Source organism: Lissotriton helveticus, chromosome 3_1 (assembly GCF_964261635.1).
Source record: "Lissotriton helveticus chromosome 3_1, aLisHel1.1, whole genome shotgun sequence".
Classification (NCBI taxonomy): domain Eukaryota; kingdom Metazoa; phylum Chordata; class Amphibia; order Caudata; family Salamandridae; genus Lissotriton; species Lissotriton helveticus.
In genome coordinates this window covers 857,859,032-857,881,593 of record NC_136061.1, presented here as the reverse complement: position 1 = coordinate 857,881,593, position 22,562 = coordinate 857,859,032, and the positions used below count along the sequence as shown (strand labels likewise).

At 42.9% G+C, this 22,562-nt stretch overlaps 1 protein-coding gene across 2 annotated transcripts in view; it reads left to right on the top strand.

The window, feature by feature from the left end:
- The window catches only part of OSCP1 (organic solute carrier partner 1), a 105,958-nt gene that overhangs the window by 5,518 nt on the left and 77,878 nt on the right, over positions 1-22,562 (top strand). For both annotated transcript variants that reach the window (XM_078681205.1, XM_078681204.1), the window contains exons 2-4: positions 7,619-7,773; positions 11,228-11,395; positions 11,929-12,009. In XM_078681205.1, coding sequence (XP_078537331.1) covers positions 7,619-7,773; positions 11,228-11,395; positions 11,929-12,009 — 404 coding nt within the window. The remainder of the gene's footprint in view (positions 1-7,618; positions 7,774-11,227; positions 11,396-11,928; positions 12,010-22,562) is intronic.

Sequence of the window (22,562 nt, the reverse complement as noted above, 5' to 3'; positions counted from 1 at the left end):
GTACTAAGCATACCTACATAATTTCCTGACAGTCAGTTTTTTTAGAAATGGAATGAACCATCTGCACACCTGCAGGGTTCTTGCTTCATTCTTTGAAGTCTTTTTTCTAGTCATTGGTGTGACAAGGCAATAGGATACTGTTCTCACAATCCAACTTGTCAGAGATAATAATGTGAACGAAAGGCATATAAGGTGATTGTTAACATCTCTGAGGTTTAGCGGTTAATGCCGATGTCATGGCTGGGTTTATTGGCAAGCTGGTTTACAGTTATTGAAAAACATTCTCCCAGGGAGTCCTAACACTGGTGCTGAGCATGTCACCCTGCATTGAAGGCGAGGGACAGGTTATCAAGAGAGAGCTTCTTAGACTGTGATGGGAAGTGTTGGCTTGCACTTGATAAGGGCACAATCACAGCTAACTGTAAGTCATAAGGTGGTTTCCAAAGGCAAAGTGATGATTTTCTTTATTTTGTATTGCTCCATAGCTCGATATTCTCAAAGGCTATTATGTTGGTAGAAGTATGTGAACATCAATGGTTGGTGGTGGGCCTTTAAGCTTGGCACAATGCTTCCAGAATAGACTAGAGGCAATGGCATGAATATGATGAAGGGGGGTGGGGGGGGGGCGGCGGATGTGGAGTTTCACAAGAGGTTGGTTTGTGAAGTTTAAAGTGCCTAGTTATGCCATCTGTTTTGATTTTTGGGAATGGATTTGAATTTTGGAGAAATTGCTGATGTCTGTTCCACAGTTTGGTCACATTTGTGATTAACATGTCACTGTAGAATGACATATTTTGGATCGTACTGCCTGTGGTGGTTCACTTTGAGTTGGAGATATCTATCTATCTATCTATCTATCGATCTATCGATCTATCGATCTATCGATCTATCGATCTATCGATCTATCGATCTATCGATCTATCTATCTGTTTCCTCACTGCAAAGACCAGATCTAGGGCAGCAGATTTACCATGGTTGTACATCTTATGAACCATTGCCATATCGAGCTAGCTTAAATTCAGGAGGTATGTAGTGCCACTTTCATGTTACTTCAGAAAGAAATGTAGTTGAACTGTATAACATAATTCAATAGTAAGGTATCAACAATAAACACTTTACACCTATACATGTGCTTTTTTTTTTTAAAGGGTTTTCTTAATCATTCATTATGATCCATACCAACATAGATTAAAGTAACTAAACTTGACAAGCAGTTGCTTTATGACGATGTAGATAGAATAAGGCATTAACATGGTCCATTAAATAAATGTATGTGGAGGATAGTAATTTTTATTTGCCTCACATTATTCCCAAATGCTACAGTACTTGCTTCATGATCACAACATTTACCTTTTGAGTAATACACCAAGCGGGGGGGAGAGTTGGGGGGGGGGAGTTTGGAAGGGGCAAATTATGTGGCTAACCAAGACAGAGGAAGTGATGCCTAAATGCTATACTTTGAATATATTCCCCCTGTTGGGGTGAGATCACATTCAGGGTAGAAGGGAGCTGGCTCTAACTTAACACCCAGCAAAATTATGTTCTTTGATTCTGCTCTCCAAGCCTTTTGTCAGGTTTGGTTATTGATAAAATAATAAATCAAAAAGACCGAGTAATAAGAAGATTAAGACTCTTTCGAAAGATCTACTCTTTACATCATCTAGGCACTTTCTAAGGCACCTTTATTGTGTCATCTCCACAGTGACCTGTCTGTGTTCCTCAGTTTTGGTGGGATCTTCATGAGGCAGCTTCAGATTATTAAGAAGTTAGGATACTATTAGTCTGGAGGCTGCATGACCTCCACTTAGCAGATAACGCTTTCCCGGGTTTGGCGTTCTTAAGCGTTAACATTTTATTTTGTTCTGTTCTTGCTTCTACCCTCTGGTAATCTCAGTCTCTAACCTTAAGGAAAATTCAAAAAATGGTGTGCTGTATGAAGCGTCTGAAAACTGTCTGTTTTCAAACATCTTGGAGAGTAGTGGATCTTCTTCTTTTCCCTACTTCTAAGACACCTTTAGGATGACCAAGCACTAATGAAAGCCACTTACCATAACACAACATTGTTCAAAGACCACTTCTCTGCTCCACCAGTAAAAAAAAGAGTTTTTTGAGGTTTCTGCTTCGCCCTAATTAATACACAAATGGCCAGAATAAGGATTTAGGGGACATGTGTTCAGCTGTGATCATGGAAGTACGGGAAATCTTTAAAAAAAATTACACACATGGCCTTCATAAAGGTGAAAGCTGAAGTCCCAGCTTTTTAAGTGTTTGAGATTTCATTCACGGTTTTGGTTTTAGATATGATTTGCTCTTTATTGAAAGAAAATATAACTGAACACAGGCTGACTGTTGTAAGATATAATCTCTACAGGGACCCTTTTCTTACCCTTGCAATAAGTATGGACATTTGTATCAAATGTGTCTCATACTTCACTATAGACAATTCTCGATCAAGATGAGACCGTAAGTTTCAAAACTCAAAATAGCAGTGAACGATGTAGTAGGGGGCACTGATCACACTGAAGTACTAATACAGGAACCAATCACGTCTGTTCGTATAAAAATCTGAAGGCAGGGAGGTAGGAGGCAAAATTAAAAAGAGGTGTCAGTGATAGATACCTAATTTAATATAGGGAAGACAAGGATGAAATTAGCTAAATTCCATTACAGCAGATTCCCCATCAGCTAGGTTGTTGGTAAATCGAACATCATTGAAGAAAGGAGCAGGTAATGTCTATAAAAGCAGTGACTGAGCTTGAAAGGAAAGAGAAAGATTGAGCTAAGGAGTGGACTGTAGTTCTCTTCCCTGGATAGCAATAGGCAGTCACTACCTTGAAGGAGAACCTATCTGGTTTAGATGTCAGTCGCACAAGAACCAACGGTAATAAATATAGGAAGGCAAATGCTTGAGTGGAAGAGTCCAAGCTGACCGATGATGAGTTTAGCTGGATTGTCTATAGTCAAGGCAGCTAGACACCAACAGTAAAGGCTGTCCATTTCTGTTGTGCACACAGTATGCCACTGGTATACTTATTACTACTGTGTTCCCAATGGCTGACGTGTGAATGAGGTATCAGAAAGCAATACTGCTAAGAAACAAATCTTCCTAAAATAACCAAGGTTACGTTTATTTCCAAGGGTGGATTTGTTCAAGTATCACTTGTTGTCAAGGGTAACCTTTTTTCTTTTCTGCAAATATTATTGTGTGCATTAACGAATATTTACATAACTGCACTAACTGATCGATTTGGGGAACTTTAGAAGCAGATTACACATTGATTTTTGTTAGCTGAGTCATTTCTTTTTACCCTTGCTTGACCTAGTTGCACCTGCTTCCCCTTTAGAGGACTACAAAATGAAATGATAATCATATCTAGTGTATTTAATTCAGCATGTGTAATTTATGTACAGTGCTATAATAGTCTCCCGTAAAAATTATCTGGTAACATAAAAACATACTGATGGAAAAACACATTTTGTAACTCTCTCTTTATTTGTTAACGATTAGATGTGCACCTGTTTTGAGGAAACTCTGCCTGTGATTAAAAGAAAATGGTCATTAAATAGTTTAAAATAACATTATTTTTACCTCAAGCCTTTTGGCATTTAGCCAATTTGACTGTCATTTGGATGACAACTGAGGTATGTACTTGATATGACCAAAGATCATTAAAAGTGACATCCTGACATGGCTAGACTATGTGACATGATTGCACGATGAATTGGGTTCTGAAGCGGTACTAAATATCCGTAAAAAGCTCAAATAATATATGGGATCTATTGCCACAAAGGTGGTGTTCTTCTGTGCTCAAAAATTGCAGAACCTGCCCAGGTGCTAGTACCATGTTAGAGAGCAGTCCCTTAGAAAGTGAGAATGGCCCCTGCCAAGTAGTTCAGTTCCCAAGAGCCATATACAACGAATCCTAAGCCTCCTCAAGTGTGCCATATAAATACTTGAAAAAACGAAGCAATAGCAAAGCCAACATCATCCTCATCAAGAGTTTATTTCGGATTCAGGGATCCTTAAAGAACACATAAATACGTAGACAAAGCACATTAAAAGAAAAAATGAAGCACATCTTCAAAACAGAAAAGTTGATAGGATTTTGGAATTGTTTGCACATACCCCAAGATATTAATAAAAGTGCCAAAAGTAATTTACATTGCAAAAAACACACATAATAGATAAGTGAAAAAAGTGCACCGCATTGTGAAAACACTCCAATCTGAGAAGATACTGAGTATATAAAATACGTTTAGCTGGTACTGCCATAGTCTCTCTATTAGCACCATCATCATATCAACATAAAGTGATCCATGCCTTAGCAGCTTGTGCCAATAAGGGCAGGCTAGTGCGACAACATGTTACATATTAGAGCATCTCAACCTCTCCCCAGTAGAGCCGTAGCAAGGAATACACAGATGTAGTACTCCAGAACGGTGGGACAAATGCGACCTGATCGAAGTATTTGCCTGGCCGCTAAACACTCATGATCGGTTAACTTACTATGGCCCTTTTACTTGTGAGCCAAGCCGAGGTCAGAAATGTAGAGACACCAATATGAATCATATCATCAGTGGCCAACCTCATAAATCTTAGTGAGTGGTCGATTTTCTGCACACCCAGTAAGAGGCACATAGGTTTAATCCATTTCCAGCGAGTGAAGACATAGGCTGAGCACGAGAAGAAGAATGATGAAGTGTTTCTTTTTCTTGATCGCCACGCTTTGGGTACTAGTGCAATAGTGAGTGCCCCATCTGATGCAAAAGCACTTAATTGGCAGTGCACCGTATGTAAAGCGTAGGTACAACTGTTTGGCTAAAGGAAGTGTTATCCTATCTAAAAAGGGTGTGAATAAGAGGTCACATTTGTGATCCAAAAACTGTCCGTGCAACTCCCCAGGTTGTTTTGTTTGGTTTTCATAACCTCCCCTTCCCAGAGCAAAGATTTTTATTTCTCTTTAAGAGTACACCTGGTGATTGTGGGTGCGGAATCGGGTGAATCCTAAATATTGGCAAGGTTTCTTTTCCAGAGCATTTCCTTTAAATGGCTAAGCCAAAATATCTGGCTTGCATTTTGAGTCCTGACAAATAATTTTTAAAAAGTCTGCTGCATTGTGAAAACAAAATAAAAGGGGATGCTTCCTGTATACAATGCAATTGTGAGATAAGGAATTAAATGAGTGGGAACTAAGTATATTTTTGAGCTCTAAAATAGTCATCACTGAATTTCAGTGCATGTACTCAATGGGATGCAGGCAATTCATCAAACTATCTATAGTAGGAGATGAGAGTGGATTCTCCTCTGGGTTGAACCACAGCCTACTGTGTGTTTAGGGTAACTAACTGGTGACACTATGTTTTGCAGACAGCTGCTCTGTCAAAGCCAGACCTAAAAAATTAACCGGAAAATGGAAAGCCAGCTGGTGCCCCATCTTACTTAAGAAAGTGAACAAAGGATTCCAGAACTTTGCTGTACTAGTTAAGCGTGTGCCTGTGAGCATAATTGAATTAAACAGTAGAGGTTCATGTAATGAATCTGATGCAAACTGGGGATGAAACATACTCTTTTACGAGAAACGTACTTGTCCCGTCATAAAGACGTTATCAGATCCGAGAACGAACGGCGCATCACAACCTTACTGAATCTAAAAGTATGGTGGCAAGTTGTTCGAATTATAAGGAATGATGCTACATGGAAGCATTCAAACCTTCCATTGTAATGGTACAATAATAGTCATTACCCAATAGTAATTGTTATAAACTGTGCAGGACTAATAGACTTTAAATAGATTCCAAATAGATTTTAGAAAAGTGAATTATCTTTTACAGTTCAATTTGTGTTTTATGCCTAGTGTCCAACATCTCTGCTAACGTTTTGGGTAATTATTAATCTCAGTTTGCAAGTATCAATTCTTAGAACATAAACAGGTGCTGGTCTTTTGCTTCTTGTACTGCTGTCTTAAACTCCCTTAATTAAAAAACAGTCCAGAAACATAGGGAGAATAAAGATGCAGACCAAACCGTTGTTATCTTTATCCATTAAAAACTTGCCCTGCCAAAATCAGGCAGAATTTCGAAGGGGCGATTGGTTTGCCTTACATGGTGTCTAAGGATGTTATTTTACAACTTTGGAACCGGTTCAGCCTAGCTTTCTTTTTTCAATATCAAGTCACTCACAAAATAAGGATCTACTCAACCACGGATGAACATGTTTAACAATCAGTAGTGCTTTGCAGTTACTGAAACTGTGTCCTGGGGCAGCTTTTGCGTTGGAAACATATGCCAGCAATTGACACATGGGTTACGGAGAAACTGTGTTAGAGGAACAGTAGCACAAAAGGGTTTCCTTAGGGCTAAGACCTGTCTGCCAATATCAGCAGTGGTGTTGCACAGGCAGGTATTTTTTTATAGAGATGAACATGGCAGGAGTGGATTGGCAAAGCAGTCTTGAATGAGAGAAAGGAATTTTATAGACCCATATTTGCCAGAAAGGGAGGGCAGAGGGGAAGTTCTGTGTCAAGGGCGGCACATACGATCTAGGTAACAATAATTGGCATGACATTCAGTAGTAGAGAGCATGACCAAGATGATTTATTAGCAGTCCAGCCTACAAGATCTACCTTACTCTAACTCGGTAAATTGACGGATAAAGAGGTGGCTCCAAAGTTAATGAAGTCCTCTTATGGCATTGTCTCATCAACCAAGGTACGGAGCAACGAAGCTAGTGCATGCAGGAGATGCATGCTCTGTTAAGGTGGCGTGTGAGTTCAGTAGTGTGAGAAAGAGATTCAGAGAAGATATAATGGTCTGATCTGGGCTTCTCTGCACCAGCACAGGGGCGCAACAGTTATCATCCATTACCTAGGAGCAGAACAATGATGGTAGGCTACAGAAAGTTGCCTTGTTACTTTTATCTTCTGAATACAGGAAAGGGGACACCAGAGAGCGAAAAGTCAAGCCAGGTCAAGGAAGACTTGCAGTCACCTTGACCCGACATAGTCAGGCCGGCAAAGAGAGACAGATAAAAATGAGTGAACACTAAATTCTGTTGCATACTCAATGCTACCCCTGTATGCCTGATCTGCAATAAAAATCCCAATGTTAAGATATTTTTAGCTTGTGACTCCTGGTTTTTTATGATAGTAGCCTCAATGATGTGTTTTTATAGAGACTTGTAGTCAGGTGACATAAACGTCAGAGTGCTAATGAGGCTAATAGACATTTGGAAACGTCTGCTATCCTAGGAACTCTAAAATGGATTGACTAGCAAATATTTTATTCTGCAACCAATTAACTTTGAATAGATGAACTGGTGAAATTGTCTCCTTGTTTGGTGATAGATATCGTTCATTCTGCATGTGTTAAAATGACGTGTACATTTTTTTAACTACTGTCGAATGCAATGCAAACAGCTGATCGGTTATTCCATTGTGACTATTAATGCCGTCAAAAAGACATCATTTCTCATGCATTTTCCCATATTTTTTTTTAAAGATCAGATTTCATGCATCAGTTTTATTTTTCACATCTTCCAGCAGACGATTGTGTGTCACCTTTTTTCTCACTAGAATTGCTGTATAGTTCCTTTCAGTGGTCTTCTTTTTGTGTTTTGCAGTAATGAATGACATCATCACAACAATGTTCAACAAGAAATTCATGGAAGAACTGTTTAAGCCCCAGGAACTCTATTCCAAGAAAGCCCTGAGGACCGTGTTTGACCGTCTGGCCCACGCATCCATCATGAGGTTAAACCAGGCCAGCATGGATAAGGTATGCAGGAATCGGCCATTCTAGCATACATGAGTATTCATTTTGACGCAGCAGCTGTATGAGCCAGCCTAATAAAGATATGCAAAGGGAAAAACCCTTGCAGGGCCTAGGCCAATATCTCTTATTACCCAAAAAATACTAAAAACCGCTTTAGCATTGCCTGTTGACCATGTCATGACAACCACTTGGCAACGGAAAGCCTTTGAATTGAGTTACCGTCAATAAAACACATTTAGAAAACACCCACAGAAATGTAATATTGTAAATAATCGTGTTGATTGAAGGCATTAAAGTATTCAGTCGAAAGCGCATGTATAAATTCAAATTTATGCTGTTCTGGACTTTGTTTTCAAATGACTCCAGGGGTTAAATAAAGGAAGCGGGGACAGAGAATTGTGATTGGTAAAGGCAGTAATATCCTCCTGTAGTTCTATTTCTTGTTGTTGGGGAAGATGGGGTTGTGTCTCTCTGCATCTGTGTTATCTTTTTATATAAGAAGTACCTTCTTATGGAAAGAAGAGATCCTCTTCCTAAGGCAGAAAATATATATTCATGGTACAATGTACCTGCAAGTACTATCACACTCAGACTCCGATTTAAATGTTTTAATGATAACCTCTTTGTAATCCAGAGACACCAATATAGCTATAAATGTTACCTCTTTACTCCGTAGTTTTCCTCCAGAGAAATTCTGGTGCATAACTAATGAGAAACAAGGGTATTTTTTTTAATGATGTCTCCAATTTGAAATTAACTCTTACTTAACCAGACAAAGTCAATTATTACTTTATTGATATTGCAGGTTGCTTCCTCTTTTAGAGCAGTAGTGCAGCCAGGTATAGTCAATATGAAGTTACAAATACAGCACCCAGCTCTTTGTAAGATTTTCATCTATTCCTAATTTACATTTTAGGGCCTAATACCGATGAGGTTGGAAACGGCTCCAACCGTCGGTCAGAGCCATTCCTACCGCATTGTAATATGCCGGTCGGATTCCTTTCCTTTTCGACTCATTACGATGGAGTCATTCGGAAAGTATTGCGAACGGCCATTCCGACTGGCTTCCCAAGTCAGAATGCGGCCAGTAATCCCAAGGGCGGATCTTTCCACCCGAGGGATTACGATGTCGGGTTTACACAGCCTTTCTGTGCCGGCCTTTCTGACACAGAAAGACTGTCTGAACTCAAGTTTGGGGGCCCCCAGAATACCCCCTTAGGTGTGCGGCTTCCAGTTGGAGGCCGAGGGGGCACCTATGGTACCCCTCTGTTGATCCCTGCACCTTGTGACAGGCACTTTGAGATGTCTGCCACGGGGTGCAGGGATGAACTGTACCTCCCATTTTACATTGGGAGCATGCATTCCAGCCGGAATGCATGTTCCCATTGTAAAGTATAGGAGTGCGACTGAACAGTGTTCGGTTGCATCCTAATTAGTCAAACGGACCGCCGACCAGATGTCGGTCGGTCCCTTGACCGAGACGATGTTGGGCGGAGGAAACTCCACCTGACATCGTAATGAGGCCCTAAGTACTTTTAATGTAGTATTTTTTAAGGGAACTCTTAAATAATTTTTTTCATTTTCATACAATTGACTTCTTTTAAAAACCTAATTTTGACTTTGCCATGATGTATTCATATTTGTGATCTAGTTCAGAAGGCACATAGCCCAGTTGCCATTATACTTTTTTCTCAAGCGCAAACAATGAATGTTCTTCGATTTTGGTTTCAGCTTTTGTCCCCAAATCATACACGAGAGCTGCAAGTTTAGTTTAAATACGGTTAAAGAGTGGCAGTGGGTGGCAGTTGGACAAATAATTTATTATACACATGATATGAGGAGCAGAAGTATGTTGTTATCACCTTGTCCCAGATGTAACAAAGGTTTACAGAAATGTATAGAAACAACACGACTTCTCAGTTATGCTAGATTTATACATTCTCTTCGATCACTTAAGACTTTTTTTTGATAATCAATTTTATTATCATTTTGAAAAACAAACAAACATAATGACCGCATACATCTTACACAGTAAAGCCAATTCCATGTCCAACAGGCAGTAAAAAAACCACTGTTAGGGTGGGAGTATTTATGCATGTCACCCAAGCTGGAAAGCAGTACCCCGTTACATGGGAGAGCCAAAGCTGGTCATTTAAAACAGTGGGTTCATCCATTTGCCCCTAACCCTATGTAACTTCACGAGACAACGACGTTACTCAAAGAGGGGTTCCTCTTGGGCCGCGCACCAATCCATCCCCCAGCACCACTTTCACAGTGTAGGGGGGTTTTGCTGGGCCCAGGCCGCTGCAATATCTCGTTTAGCCACAGCGACCGCCACTTCCAGAAAATGTTTGTCGGCTCTAGAGCCGTCCAAACCATCAAATACACCCAGGAGAAGACATAAGGGATCGTGTGGAACCTGCTAACTCAAGGTCTCTGTGAGCTCAGATTCCACCTAGACCATAATGGGTCAAGGCCTGGGCAAAGCCATACCATATGTTAGAAGTGGCCGGAGCTTGGCCGTATCGCGTGCAGACCAGGGATGGGCGCAGCCTAGCCCTGTGTAGGCGTACAGGAGTGAGATAGACTGTGAGGAAATAATAAAGTTGAATGAGGTGGAGTTTAGAGGAGTTTGTAAGGGTTTTGGAAGCCATAAGTGCATTGTGCCAGTCCACGTCCTCTAGGAGGTCCAACAGGCCCGGAGCAAGTCCAAAGACATGTGTCCATTGTTCACCAGGGAACGGTATATCCGTGACACCTCTTTCCTACCCAGATTGCCCATCATGACTTGTGCCTCCAACAGGCTAAACTTGGGTAGTGATGTACCTATTGGGATATGTACAGTGAGGGTGTGGCAGAGCTGCAAGTACTTGTAGATTTGGGAGGTGAACATAGACATTTTTAGCTGTGTCAGCAAGACTGACATACAAATTTGACTTCTTAGTGTTAGACTGTAAAATATTTTAGAATCTCCACTAATGTAGGGTCTCTGTCACAGCTCTATGTGATTTATCAGTGCTTCTCAAAACGTCTTATATGCTCACCAGTCTGTAAAGGCCTGCAAAGGTTCCAAATCATTGATAAAACACTGAAATGATGTTGCCTTTTTCTTGGCTATCTAGATGCAGTTATATTATGGAGGACTGGGATTGGTGTGTTAAGCAGGCCATCCCATCAATGGAATATACACTCACTGTTTGATATACAAAGAAAAAAACGTGTTAATATCTATGCATTTTGTGTTCTCAAGCCTTTGTTTTTTCCCAGTTGCTATTTTTCGAAGTGTTGATTTTCTGAGTTAAGAAAGATGCTCACTAACAGATAATTTATGCTCATGAGTCTATCAACCACAATCCAGCAAAGCCAGTATACAGTCGATTCCCTACTGCCTGTGATCTAAGACACTGAATCTGTTCCAATGACATGTTCTATTTATGTTTTGTTTATGGTGATTTAGCTGTATGACCTGATGACGATGGCATTTAAGTACCAGGTCCTGTTGTGCCCTCGGCCAAAAGACATTTTGCTTGTCACGTTTAATCACATGGATGCCATCAAAGACTTCATACGGGATTCTCCCAGTATCCTAAACCAAGTGGATGAAACATTTCGGCAGCTAATTGAAGTAAGATAATATGGCCTTCTTTACTTTAACGCATGGCTCTTACATAGCACCTATCAGAGTAATTTGTACTCCAGTAAATGGTTAGCTTTGGTGTTTCAATATGGGTGAGGTGTAGAGATAGAATTTGGGGTATTGTCTGACTTTCATGATTCCAGCTCAGCATGACCCTTAGATGAAAATTAGCAGACAAGGAAAGGTTTGAACCAAGGGTTAGATTTAAGATGGTTTTGGGAATTGGCGGGAGTAGTGCTATCCAGCTTTGCATAGATGCAATTCATAGAAAAAAAATATACAGAATTTACCGTGCATGGACACAGGCAAGCTACATTTTGCAACAAAGATAATGGGGTTTGGTATTCAGACCAATTTGAGGGTCAGATATTTTAGTCTCCCTTCAAGTCCAGCTTAGATAGAAAAACATTTGTTCTCAATTGGTTTTACATATCCCACACCAAATTTGGGGTTAGTTATTTCACATGACATTTGGCAGTGTTTAATAAAACATTCTAAGTCTCACCTTTTATTTCTCCTAGATGTATAATTGCCTACCTGCTGGGGAGTTTCAGCTGATTAGACAAACACTCCTCATCTTCTTTCAGGACATGCATATTCGAGTAAGTGTCACCTCTTATCACTCACTGACATGCATTTGTATACCCTTTTCAGGACACACTCTACATGAACAGGGATATTAAGAACACAAAACCTCTGTGTATGTGTACAGAATAGGGTAACCTTGGTTCTTTGATCATTGTTTTTTAAATGTGTGCTTCTAAGCTGTCCAGAACTGAAATAATCATATAGAATCTTCAGATCTCTTTCTAGCATCCTAAGCTGAAGCAAGTAAGGTTACTGACCGGTAAGGTTAGACTTCTGATTTAGTTCACTAATCATTCACAAAAGTAGGAACCAGAGATGGGCAAACCAGCAAATGCCAGAGCTGAACCAAGGGTCTGGCTTGTCTCTGAAGAGCCTGAGCTAAGCCAAATACAAATATGGGATTTAAATCTTGCCTATCGACCCTAACAATGATACCATTAGTGAGCCAAGATGGAAGTCAGTTGTCTTGTGTCCTCGATACATGGCTTATTAAACCTCAAATAAAGCAGGTGCATGAAAGGTTTTGTACAGTGCAGATCTTGAATTAATGTATTTTGTGGTGCTCACATGTGAAGATGAATGTAGGCAGTGTGGAAACGAAATTAATTGCTTAGAATCACACTGTGGTCATGCACAAGCCGGAATCGATGCAAGGTTTCCTGGTATTACAATGTGCCATACAGCCACTACTTGGTTATTTTTTTGCCTCTCCAATTTTACATCAACGCTTAATGCTTCACTTGTAATTTTTGAGGTGCTAATTCACCACATTTTCTTACTTAAATACACATAGCACATGTTAAAAGAGGTTGACACAAAGGCATTACTGAAAAAAATACAAAGTTAAGTTATGTGAACGCCAACTATTCTTTTTTTAATGTTGCCATTACCGGCTTTCCCTAACTAGAACTTTTGCCCCCACCTTGCTCAGTGTTGTCATCAATGATGTAATTCGAGATGTTATCAGTGATGTTATCAATTGCCTTATTGAACTTCATGAGTGATGCAATCTGTAAGATCATAAAATGAGCTTGATCTTAAATTAGAAGGTCAGCTTGTTGTGATTTGGCGGGTTCCAAAAAGCTCTAGTTTGTTCAGTAAACTATAAATTGCGAATTTCAGGGTTTTTTAGTTTAAAACTTAACACTGTAACTGACATTTTCACCTAACTATAGTGTCTGTTTAACCTTTGATTTCCAGTGAATTTCTGAGTTGTTTTTTCATGAATAGTAAGATATTATTACCATACCTAACTATAACGTCAATTTAACCTTTGTTTTTTTCAGTGAATTGTTAAGGATTTTTTTACTTTCAAAGTTTTTATTTATTTTATATAGAGAAAGCAACATTGCAACGTTTAAAACAATGTGTTGACTGTAAGAACATAAACCAACTAACTGTATTACATATGGAGGGGGAACATCAGATATATTCAAGAATCATTGGTTGTGATAAAAGCGGTTGCTCCGATTTGATAAATAATTTTGTACATCTAAATAAGGGCGGATAGTGCATAATTGTGTGATTATACTAGGGGAAGGAGTGGGATAGAAAAAAGTAAGTGAGTAAAGTAGACCAAGTAGAAAGCAGAGCCCAAAACATAGAGAGGTGGTAAAAACTAGGGTGGGGAAGGATTAGGGGGTGGGAGTTGGAGAAGAGGCATCAAGAGGTTCTTTCATTGTGTTGGGTGCATCAATTTGTGTTTATGTAAGGAGGTTTAATCTTCTGTAGATAGGGAGCTAGTTTATCCCAAAGAGGTTTGGCGAGTGTAGCTGTTGAATGATAGAATATTTTCTGAGCTAGTTATGAAGCAAACCCTCGAAAGCCACAATGCCCCTGCACTTGTACAGAATATTATAGAGGTGTCTGGATACTAAAATGTCACTTATGCTCAGTTTGAAGAACAGATAGAACAACATCCAATTCATACAAATCGTTCAATAGTGGGTGACCATCGTGAGACAAAATAGAGAAAGAGGTTTAGAATGTAGTCCGTTGCTGGTGTGAAAAAAGTTCGGTTTATTGTTCCTTTAGGTAGGCCAACACGTGTTTCATCGCAGGGAAACAGACTGCGAATCTTCAGGGCCTATTTATTGAGGTGTGGAGGCCACCTCGGCTCGATTAGTTCAAAGGGATCTTGTAAGGCGGAGTTTCACTGTGTGTGTGAACACACTCCGTAAGACCTGATAAGTCTCATTAGTATAGCACCCAAATTTAAACCGGGAGGAGAGGATTAACAGGTGACTCCCATCATGTAACGATGTCCATAAACAAAGAAAAGGCGGGTACACCTTTTCCCAGTAGTTCTCCCTCTTGAGTTTCCCGGCGCCGTTTTCCGAGGACGGTGAAGATCCCTTTGAACTAATCGAGCCGAGGTGGCCTCCACACCTCAATAAATAGGACCTGAAGATTCGCAGTCTGTTTCCCTGCGATGAAACACGTGTTGGCCTACCTAAAGGAACAATAAACCGAACTTTTTTCACACCAGCAACGGACTACATTCTAAACCTCTTTCTCTATTTTGTCTCACGATGGTCACCCACTATTGAACGATTTGTATGAATTGGATGTTGTTCTATCTGTTCTTCAAACTGAGCATAAGTGACATTTTAGTATCCAGACACCTCTATAATATTCTGTACAAGTGCAGGGGCATTGTGGCTTTCTTTTGTTCTTGTATGGACCAAGCTTGGTCCATCTTTGAGCGGTTGTGAGGTTCTACCGTTCGCCCTATTGCCTGTACTAACCATTGAATAACCTTCATTTCTACCTTTAAACTTTACGGATACTCTGGCTGTGCGCCTTGTAATTCTGGAACACTCTTAAAAACCTCCTAGTTGTTTGCATGAAGCAAACCCTCACCCACCATGTTTGATGTGAGATGTTAGTAGAATGTTTCCACTTACAGAGGATTGTTCTGAGACCAATCGTTAGTAATAAGTCTATGAGGCAAAAGGTCTTTGTCTGAAAGTTTGAATGGAGGATCCATTTACCAAGGATATAGTATAACATTACACAGGCTTAAGGTAATATTTAGATGTAACATATCATTGATAACATGTGTCATCTCTGTCCAGAACTTCTTAACATTAGCACAATAAAACAGCATGTCGTCTAAGTTGGCTTGTTTTTCTGATCAACTTCAGCAGGTCATAGTCACTGAGGTCGTGTTAATGTAGTTCTTCAGGGGACCAATAACATTTATGGATAGCCCAATATTTACATTGGTTTAGCGGGGGTGATATTTTGAGAGTGAGTTCTGTTGTTGTTCCAGTCTTTGTTGGTCAGAGGGATTGTATTTAAGGCCCCCAAGGAGGTTTCCCATTTCCCATTTCGTGTTTAGTGTTTTATTTGTTCTGTTTGTTCTGTTGTTTGGGGTGTTTAATTTCCTTATGGCAGACCTAAGTCGCAAAAGCTTTAGAAGGCCATATTCGGAAGCATGAGTTTGGTTTGTAGCATAGCAGAGGATAGCAGGAAATTATCAGACTGGTGCAAATCCCCAACATTTTTAATCTCTTTTTCTGCCCTATCTTTCCAGAATACAATTTTAACGTGTTTTTTTTATCGGAGTTGTGCCAAAGGGAGGTCAAGTTTGAGCCTTTGGTTTTATGCTGAAATCGGTAGTCGAGAGTTTTGATGGTTTTAATGGTATCTTTCATTATAATGAGTACATTGGGGACATTTAAGTTTGGTATAGTTAATGCATTGAGAAATGAGAGTGGTTGTGTTTGTCCTTTTCTATTTCCACCTTGGGGTGTGCAGAAGACAGTGTTGGATTGAACCACCAGCATGCTTGCCTCAACTACAAAGCTGTTGGGTAATTGTATAAGTTTGCAGGCCTCCTCTAGATTTATCCGATCTGCGTTCCTGTAGTTTTGCTTTTTTTCTTATCCCAAATAAATTCTGATGTCTTATCAATTACTTTGTAGAAGTTCAAGTAAAAAAGGGGGTGAAATCATCATCTTAATGCATTAAATTCTGCCCCACCATCTAATGTATTTTGGTGACCAAGCTTCTAATAAGCTTTTAACTTTGGTAACAAATGAGGTTTCCAAGTGGTTTCTAGTGTCCTCTATGCTTTTCTGAATTCTATTCCATTTGTCCATAGGTATTTCAATTGGTTGGATTGCCATTTACAACCAGAGGAGCCTATGATTTCACAATGGCATAAGTTGTCAATGGTAAACTTTCTGTCTTAGGGTGGTTAAGGGAGGGGCGACACTCACTGAATTCGTGGAAGTCTCCGGACTTAAAGTAAACTGGGACAAATCCACGGTATACCCCCTCCACCCGAGCTTTCCCCCTCGCGACGTATGGATGGGAACGCAGAGGGTGTCCTGGAGTGCGGAAGCTTCCCGCTACCTCGGGATCCGCCATTCCCCGGCAGATATCTTTGAGGGCAACCACTGTAGGGCACTTGCTGGTATTAGATCAGCAGTCGGATTCTGGACCAGACTCCTGTTGGCCCCGATTGGCCGAGTGGCTTTGGTTGAAATGATAATGCTCCCTCGACTCTTGTACCACTTCACAAACCTACCGGTGATCCCACCCAGAACCTTCTTCCAGGACCTCAACTCCCTTCTTGGCACATTAATCTGGGGGTCGGGTAGACATAGAATAGCACTGAAGACACTGCAGCTACCTACAACTCACGGAGGCCTAGGAGCCCCATCCTTCGAATCCTATTTTCTAGCGGCACAACTTCAATGCCTATCTTACTGGACGGCAGGCCGACACGCGAACGAAACACACACCCCAACAGGTAGTGTTTCCACCCCAGAGCTTACTCGCCTTCTCCTCCCCGGTACCAAGCCACGACGTACCTACCCCCTACAAGTAACGGTGGCACGCCAATGTATGATGCGAGTTCACCGCATGTCATCAGGGACGCCCCCATACTCCCCGCTGGTCGGCTGGCCAGGCACGAAACCTACTATACAGCCCGCATGTTAACGACATGGACGGATTGCGGGATTACCGACATGGAGTCCCTCTTTGAAGACGGGCAGATCAAATCATTCCAACGCCTCAAGGACGAGTACGATCTCCCCCCGGGCCAGTTCCTCCAGTATCGTCAACTCCTAGAGTGCTTCCGCCCACATTATAACCTCTTAGACGGGAAACCGAACACACACCCTGTTATACATACCGTTCTACACATGGGAGTTGGGTGACATTTAGTCACTTGGCTTTATAAAGCACTCTGGGAACTCGCAAACACACCCCTAACGACGTTCCACACCACCTGGGAAGACGAAATTGGACATCCCTGACATGAGAAGGAATGGGCCAGAGCCCTTGAGTTCCCGAAAAAGGTATCCCGAAATGCCCGCTTTAAAAACATACAATTTTATATACTCCACAGGGCGTATTTGACACTGACGCGCTTGCAAAAATTCTACCCCGACACACAGTTCCTTTGCCCCAGATGCCATTCCCCAGAAGCAGACTTTCACCACATGTTCTGGAGCTGTCCTACTCTTCAGCCCTGGTGGGAAACTATCCATGACACTCTGAGAGACCTCACAGAGATCTTAGATAGCTGCCTGAGGGATGACGGTGTGACGCTGGACCTGCTGGCCCCCCTCTCTGACGAGGGGCTTGACTTATTGAGCCAAAAAATCAAATCTGGCTCCCCAATGGACCCGCTCAAGCTGGCGCAGTTTAAAAACTTGCAGGCTTTATGTCGCACACCCATGTTAGCCCTTATTAATCTATCATTGTCCTCAGGAATTGTGCCCACTAGGTGGAAGCATGCGGTAGTAACACCTATCCTCAAAAAGCCTTCTTTAGATCCGGTCAAACCAGAGAATTATCGCCCCATCTCACTGCTGCCGTGGGCCGCCAAAGTCACCGAGGCCCACGTGAATGGGATCCTGGCTGATCATCTCGCCAAAGCTAATATCTTGGATCCCACCCAAAACGGATTTCGCACAGGTCATAGCACTGAGACTGCCTTGTTGTTTATGACCGAACATCTGCGTTCCGTGTTGGATGGTGGACGAACAGCGGCACTCTTGTTGTTAGACTTGAGTGCCGCGTTCGATACTGTCTCCCACGAGATCCTGTTACGGCGGTTGGAGGAAGTGGGCGTTAGGGGATCCGCTCTTTGCTGGTTCCACTCATTCCTCTCAGATAGATCGTTCCAGGTTGCTATCCCTCCTGGGAAATCCACCTCTTACCCGATCACTTTGGGGGTCCCACAGGGATCAGCGCTGAGCCCCACTTTATTTAATATCTACGTTAGACCGCTGGCTGATGTAGTCAAACGCTGGGGCCTGACAATGGTCTCCTACGCGGATGACACACAGCTGGCGGTCACGTTAAGTGGGGACTCAGCAGGGGAGGCCCTCAAGTTCTGTGAGGGGCTTCGTGCGGTGGCCAATTGGATGAATCAGAACTGTCTCCAATTGAACACTATGAAAACAGAGGTCATGGTGCTTGGTAAGCAACCTGGATGGTGGAATGATCGTTGGTGGCCTTCTGAGCTTGGAATAATCCCAACTCCCATTACAGAGATAAAAAACCTTGGAGTATGGTTGGACCCCTCTTTGAGCTTTACGTGTCATACTGAGAGGGTAGCCGCTACATGTTTTGGCGTTATTAGAGGCATCAGGCCGGTATTGAAATTTTTTGATGCCCCCACCAGACAGCTCGTGGTCCAGGCCTCAGTGCTATCCAGGTTAGACTACGCCAGTGCCCTGCTAGCAGGAACCAACCAGGCGGAACTAAAACGGCTGCAGCGAGTACAAAACGCCGCGGCAAGAGCGGTAGTCGGCCTGCCTAGGAGATGTTCGGTCTCAAGAACATTGCAGGCGCTCCACTGGCTTCCAGTAGCCAGGAGGATTGAGTTCAAGGTGCTCTGCCTGGCTTTTAAAATTTTAAAAGGTACAGCCCCACCCATTTTGGATAATCTTCTGACCCCATATGTTCCCTCTCGACCCCTGAGATCGATGGGTCAGCATTTGTCTGTGGTCCCACGTTTTCTGCTGAGCAGGATTGGTGGCCGCTCCTTCCGAGTGGTAGCCGCAAAACTCTGGAACTCCCTTCCTGCGGAAATTCGAGCACTGGAAGATCTTTTCCAGTTTAGACGAGCGATAAAAACAGTACTTTTTAATAAAAACTTCTGACTCGGCAGCTACATGTAATGTTGTGTTTACCTTCCTGAGCGCCAGGACGCCCCTTTGCTGGGGCAGCTGTGCGCGATACAAAAGTAATTAACATAACATAACATAACAGGACTCGCACTCCTGAACACTTGGGAGGCTAGCGCGCTAGTCATCTTTAGGATACAGAAACACCTTAAAGCGCACAAGCGTGTCATCTCACTAGCACTTTTATTAGCCAAACGGAGTATAGCCATGCACTGGCGATCCCCCACGGCCCCCCCCCTTAGCAGCGTGGGTGGGATCTGTATATAAATAGGCAGCCGCAGAGGAGGAAGTACTACGGGAGGAAGAGGTCAAAGGGATACAAAAACACCCCATCTCCATGGAGTGGGCCCTACTACTACACCGCTTCAAACAATCAACGCGCAGCGAAGAGCCGGATGCCAGCCTGCCCAACCCCACTGTCCCTCAACCACTAACGTAAGTCACGACTGCAGACATTAGACCCCCACCGTAGGCGCGCTCGTGACGTTACCAGTTGCACCCTGTGTCCTATCATACTAGGCGATTGAGCTTTGATATCCGCCCAGCTATGCCCTTCCCCGCGCGGCAAAGGTATGCCGCTGTACAGCTTGACGAGACACACACCACCCAGACCCGCACCTTATACCCCTACATCGTAAATCCATGCACCTATCCCCAGTTTTTCCGCCCCGGTTTTATACGGCATCCACACCGCTCCAAGTATCACCGTTCACACAAGACCTAATGCTCCGCTTCACTCATCATTGTTGATATAATTGATTTACACAAATGCAGTGTATTACTTACTTGTATGTCTTGTCCCATAACTTTTATTGCTCAATTATAAAATGCCAATAAAAACAAGTTTAAAAAAAAAAAGGGTGGTTTAGGGAGTAGCCTGAAAATTCCTGCATATTTATTGATTGTCTAAAGTATTTCCGAGATATGTTGGTCAGCTTCTTCTGTAAATATCAGTATATCGTCCACATGGGCTGCAACTCTTTGAGCCAATGAATTAAAAAGGACACTTTTGGTCTTGGCGTTCATTTTGTATCCATACTAATATTATAAAGAGAGAGCCCAAACCTTTGAGGCGGGTAATCTCAGTAACCACAGCACCAATCACAACACCCAATACAGCGTTTGAAAGGGCAGTTGCAGCAGAAGGACATAGGCTATGCAGACGGATAAAAACATGTATTAAAAAAATTGCAAAAAACTACATCATCCAGAAGGCCGAGGGCCAAAATAACATCAAACAGGAAATGATGTAATAATGTGACTCACTATATTGAGACTGAGAGCCTGGAGCCAAATTGATCGTGAACTAGGGATATGCTATCTCGAAACGCGTAGATTTGTGCCTGCCTGCTTGAGAAACTCCATGCTGTGAGGATTAAATAAAAAAGCACATAAGTGAAGACAAATGCGAGTTCGTCCCGTTTTTCTCCCAGCTGGGGTAATTGGTTGTGGATTTAAATGTGGCGTGGTTCTGCTGCGGGGATTTACGAACCGGCGAGAGAGCGCTGCAAATTCTGGCGAAAAGGAACCGAGGGGTATCAATCCATACTAATATTATAAAGAGAGAGCCCAAACCTTTGAGGCGGGTAATCTCAGTAACCACAGCACCAATCACAACACCCAATACAGCGTTGGAAAGGGCAGTTGCAGCAGAAGGACACAGGCTATGCAGACGGCCACCATATACATTTAAAAGGTAAAAGAACTGTGCCAGCAAAGTAGTCCCTTGTGGGCGTGTCTGCGTTCTGCTCTGGGCGTGTGCTGGGGCGTGACAAACGCTGGGGGCGTGTGGTGCGTTCCGCCCTTCATGCCATGTGAGTCTTAATTGCGTCGCATCAAGGGGCACGCTGGGGACGTGACAAACGCTGTGGGCGTGTGTCCACGTTGTGGGCGTGTGTCCGCCCTTCATGCCATGTGAAGCGCCAATTACGCAATTGCGCCGCATCAAGGGGCACGCTGGGGGCGTGACAAATGCTGGGGTCGTGTGCTACGCTCTGCACTTCATGCCATATGGGTCGTACATTAATCAGATCGTTTTCTGTGGCCGTGTGCTGGGGGCGTCACATAGGCGTTCACCTCAAAGCGTGGTAAGTAACCATTCGCAAGACTCCCTTGGGGGACTGCCCGTTGTCTCACACATACTGGGGGTGCCGAATGCAGTGTGTGCCTTGGCTTGGGTGCGTCTGAAAGGGCCGAACGCAGTGTGTGGCTTGGCCTGGGTGCGTCTAAAAAGCACTCGGGCCGAAGAGCGTCGGTGTGAGTCATTAAAAAATAAGAACAGCGGGAAACAATCATTCAAGACTCACACCAGCGTCGAATTGGTAACGCGGGCATTCGGGCAATGCCCGAGGGGCCGGTGTCCGAGTTCTGCTGTGGGCTGCTTTTTTAAGCAGTCTGGGGGGGCATTTGGGCGCCATCTCTATTGTTCGAACAGCCAGCGGCCCAGTGGGTGGCAGAGTGGCCTTTCTAAAGGCAGATGGGCGTCCATTTCCTCTGTTTACCAAGAGGTGTCACTCCCTTTGTGTCGCTGGCCGGCCCATTAATGTGTGCACATACTGAGTGGTGCCAGGGTCCTGAGTAGAAGTGGCCTAATTTGTTTCACCACTGTAAACTAACGTGTGCATTTTTTTTACCCCCCCCCCCCTCCTAAAGTTTTTTTTTTTATAAGATTACGCCAAAGCAGTGATTTGATATATGATTATGCAAATGTGGGCCGCTGTTTTTTTTGCATGCCCGGGCCGATTTTTCAATCCCAATCCAACCCTGACTCACACAATTCTATTTGTTAGACTGTCGCTGCTGGCCCTCAAGCGGGGGCACACGCGACTGAGCGTGTCTGCGGGGACAATTACTGCAGCCTCTCATGTGCGCTGTTACTGAACTATCCCATTAAACCAAATTACACGCGCCTGCTAACATCAGCCAGGGCTGTAGCCGGGCTCAGGCGGCGGATCACTACACTAATTACATGCGCCTGCTAACATGAACCAGGGCTGCAGCTGGGCCTCAAGCGGGGGGACACGCACCTGCTAATATCAACCAGGGCTGCAGCTGGGCCTCAAGCGGGGGAACACGCGAATGACCGTATCTGAATACACACATTACACACATTCTATTTCACACCCGGACAACGTCGGGACGGGCTGCTAGTATCATATAAAAGGTGTTTGATGGCAAGAACGAATAATAGGGGCATAGTGGGCATCCTTGTTGTGGTCCTTGAGCTAAGCTGAAATTATTTGCCTTGTTGCCAATTACTTTAATGTGTGCAGAGGAGTTTGTGTATAGTGCCATTACCAAACGCTCAAAGTCTGAACCCAGGTTGAATGTTCTTAACACAGACTGGAGGAAGATCCACAAAAACGTATCACAGTAGTCAAGGACCAAGGCCATTGTTTGTGTAGTAAGTGATA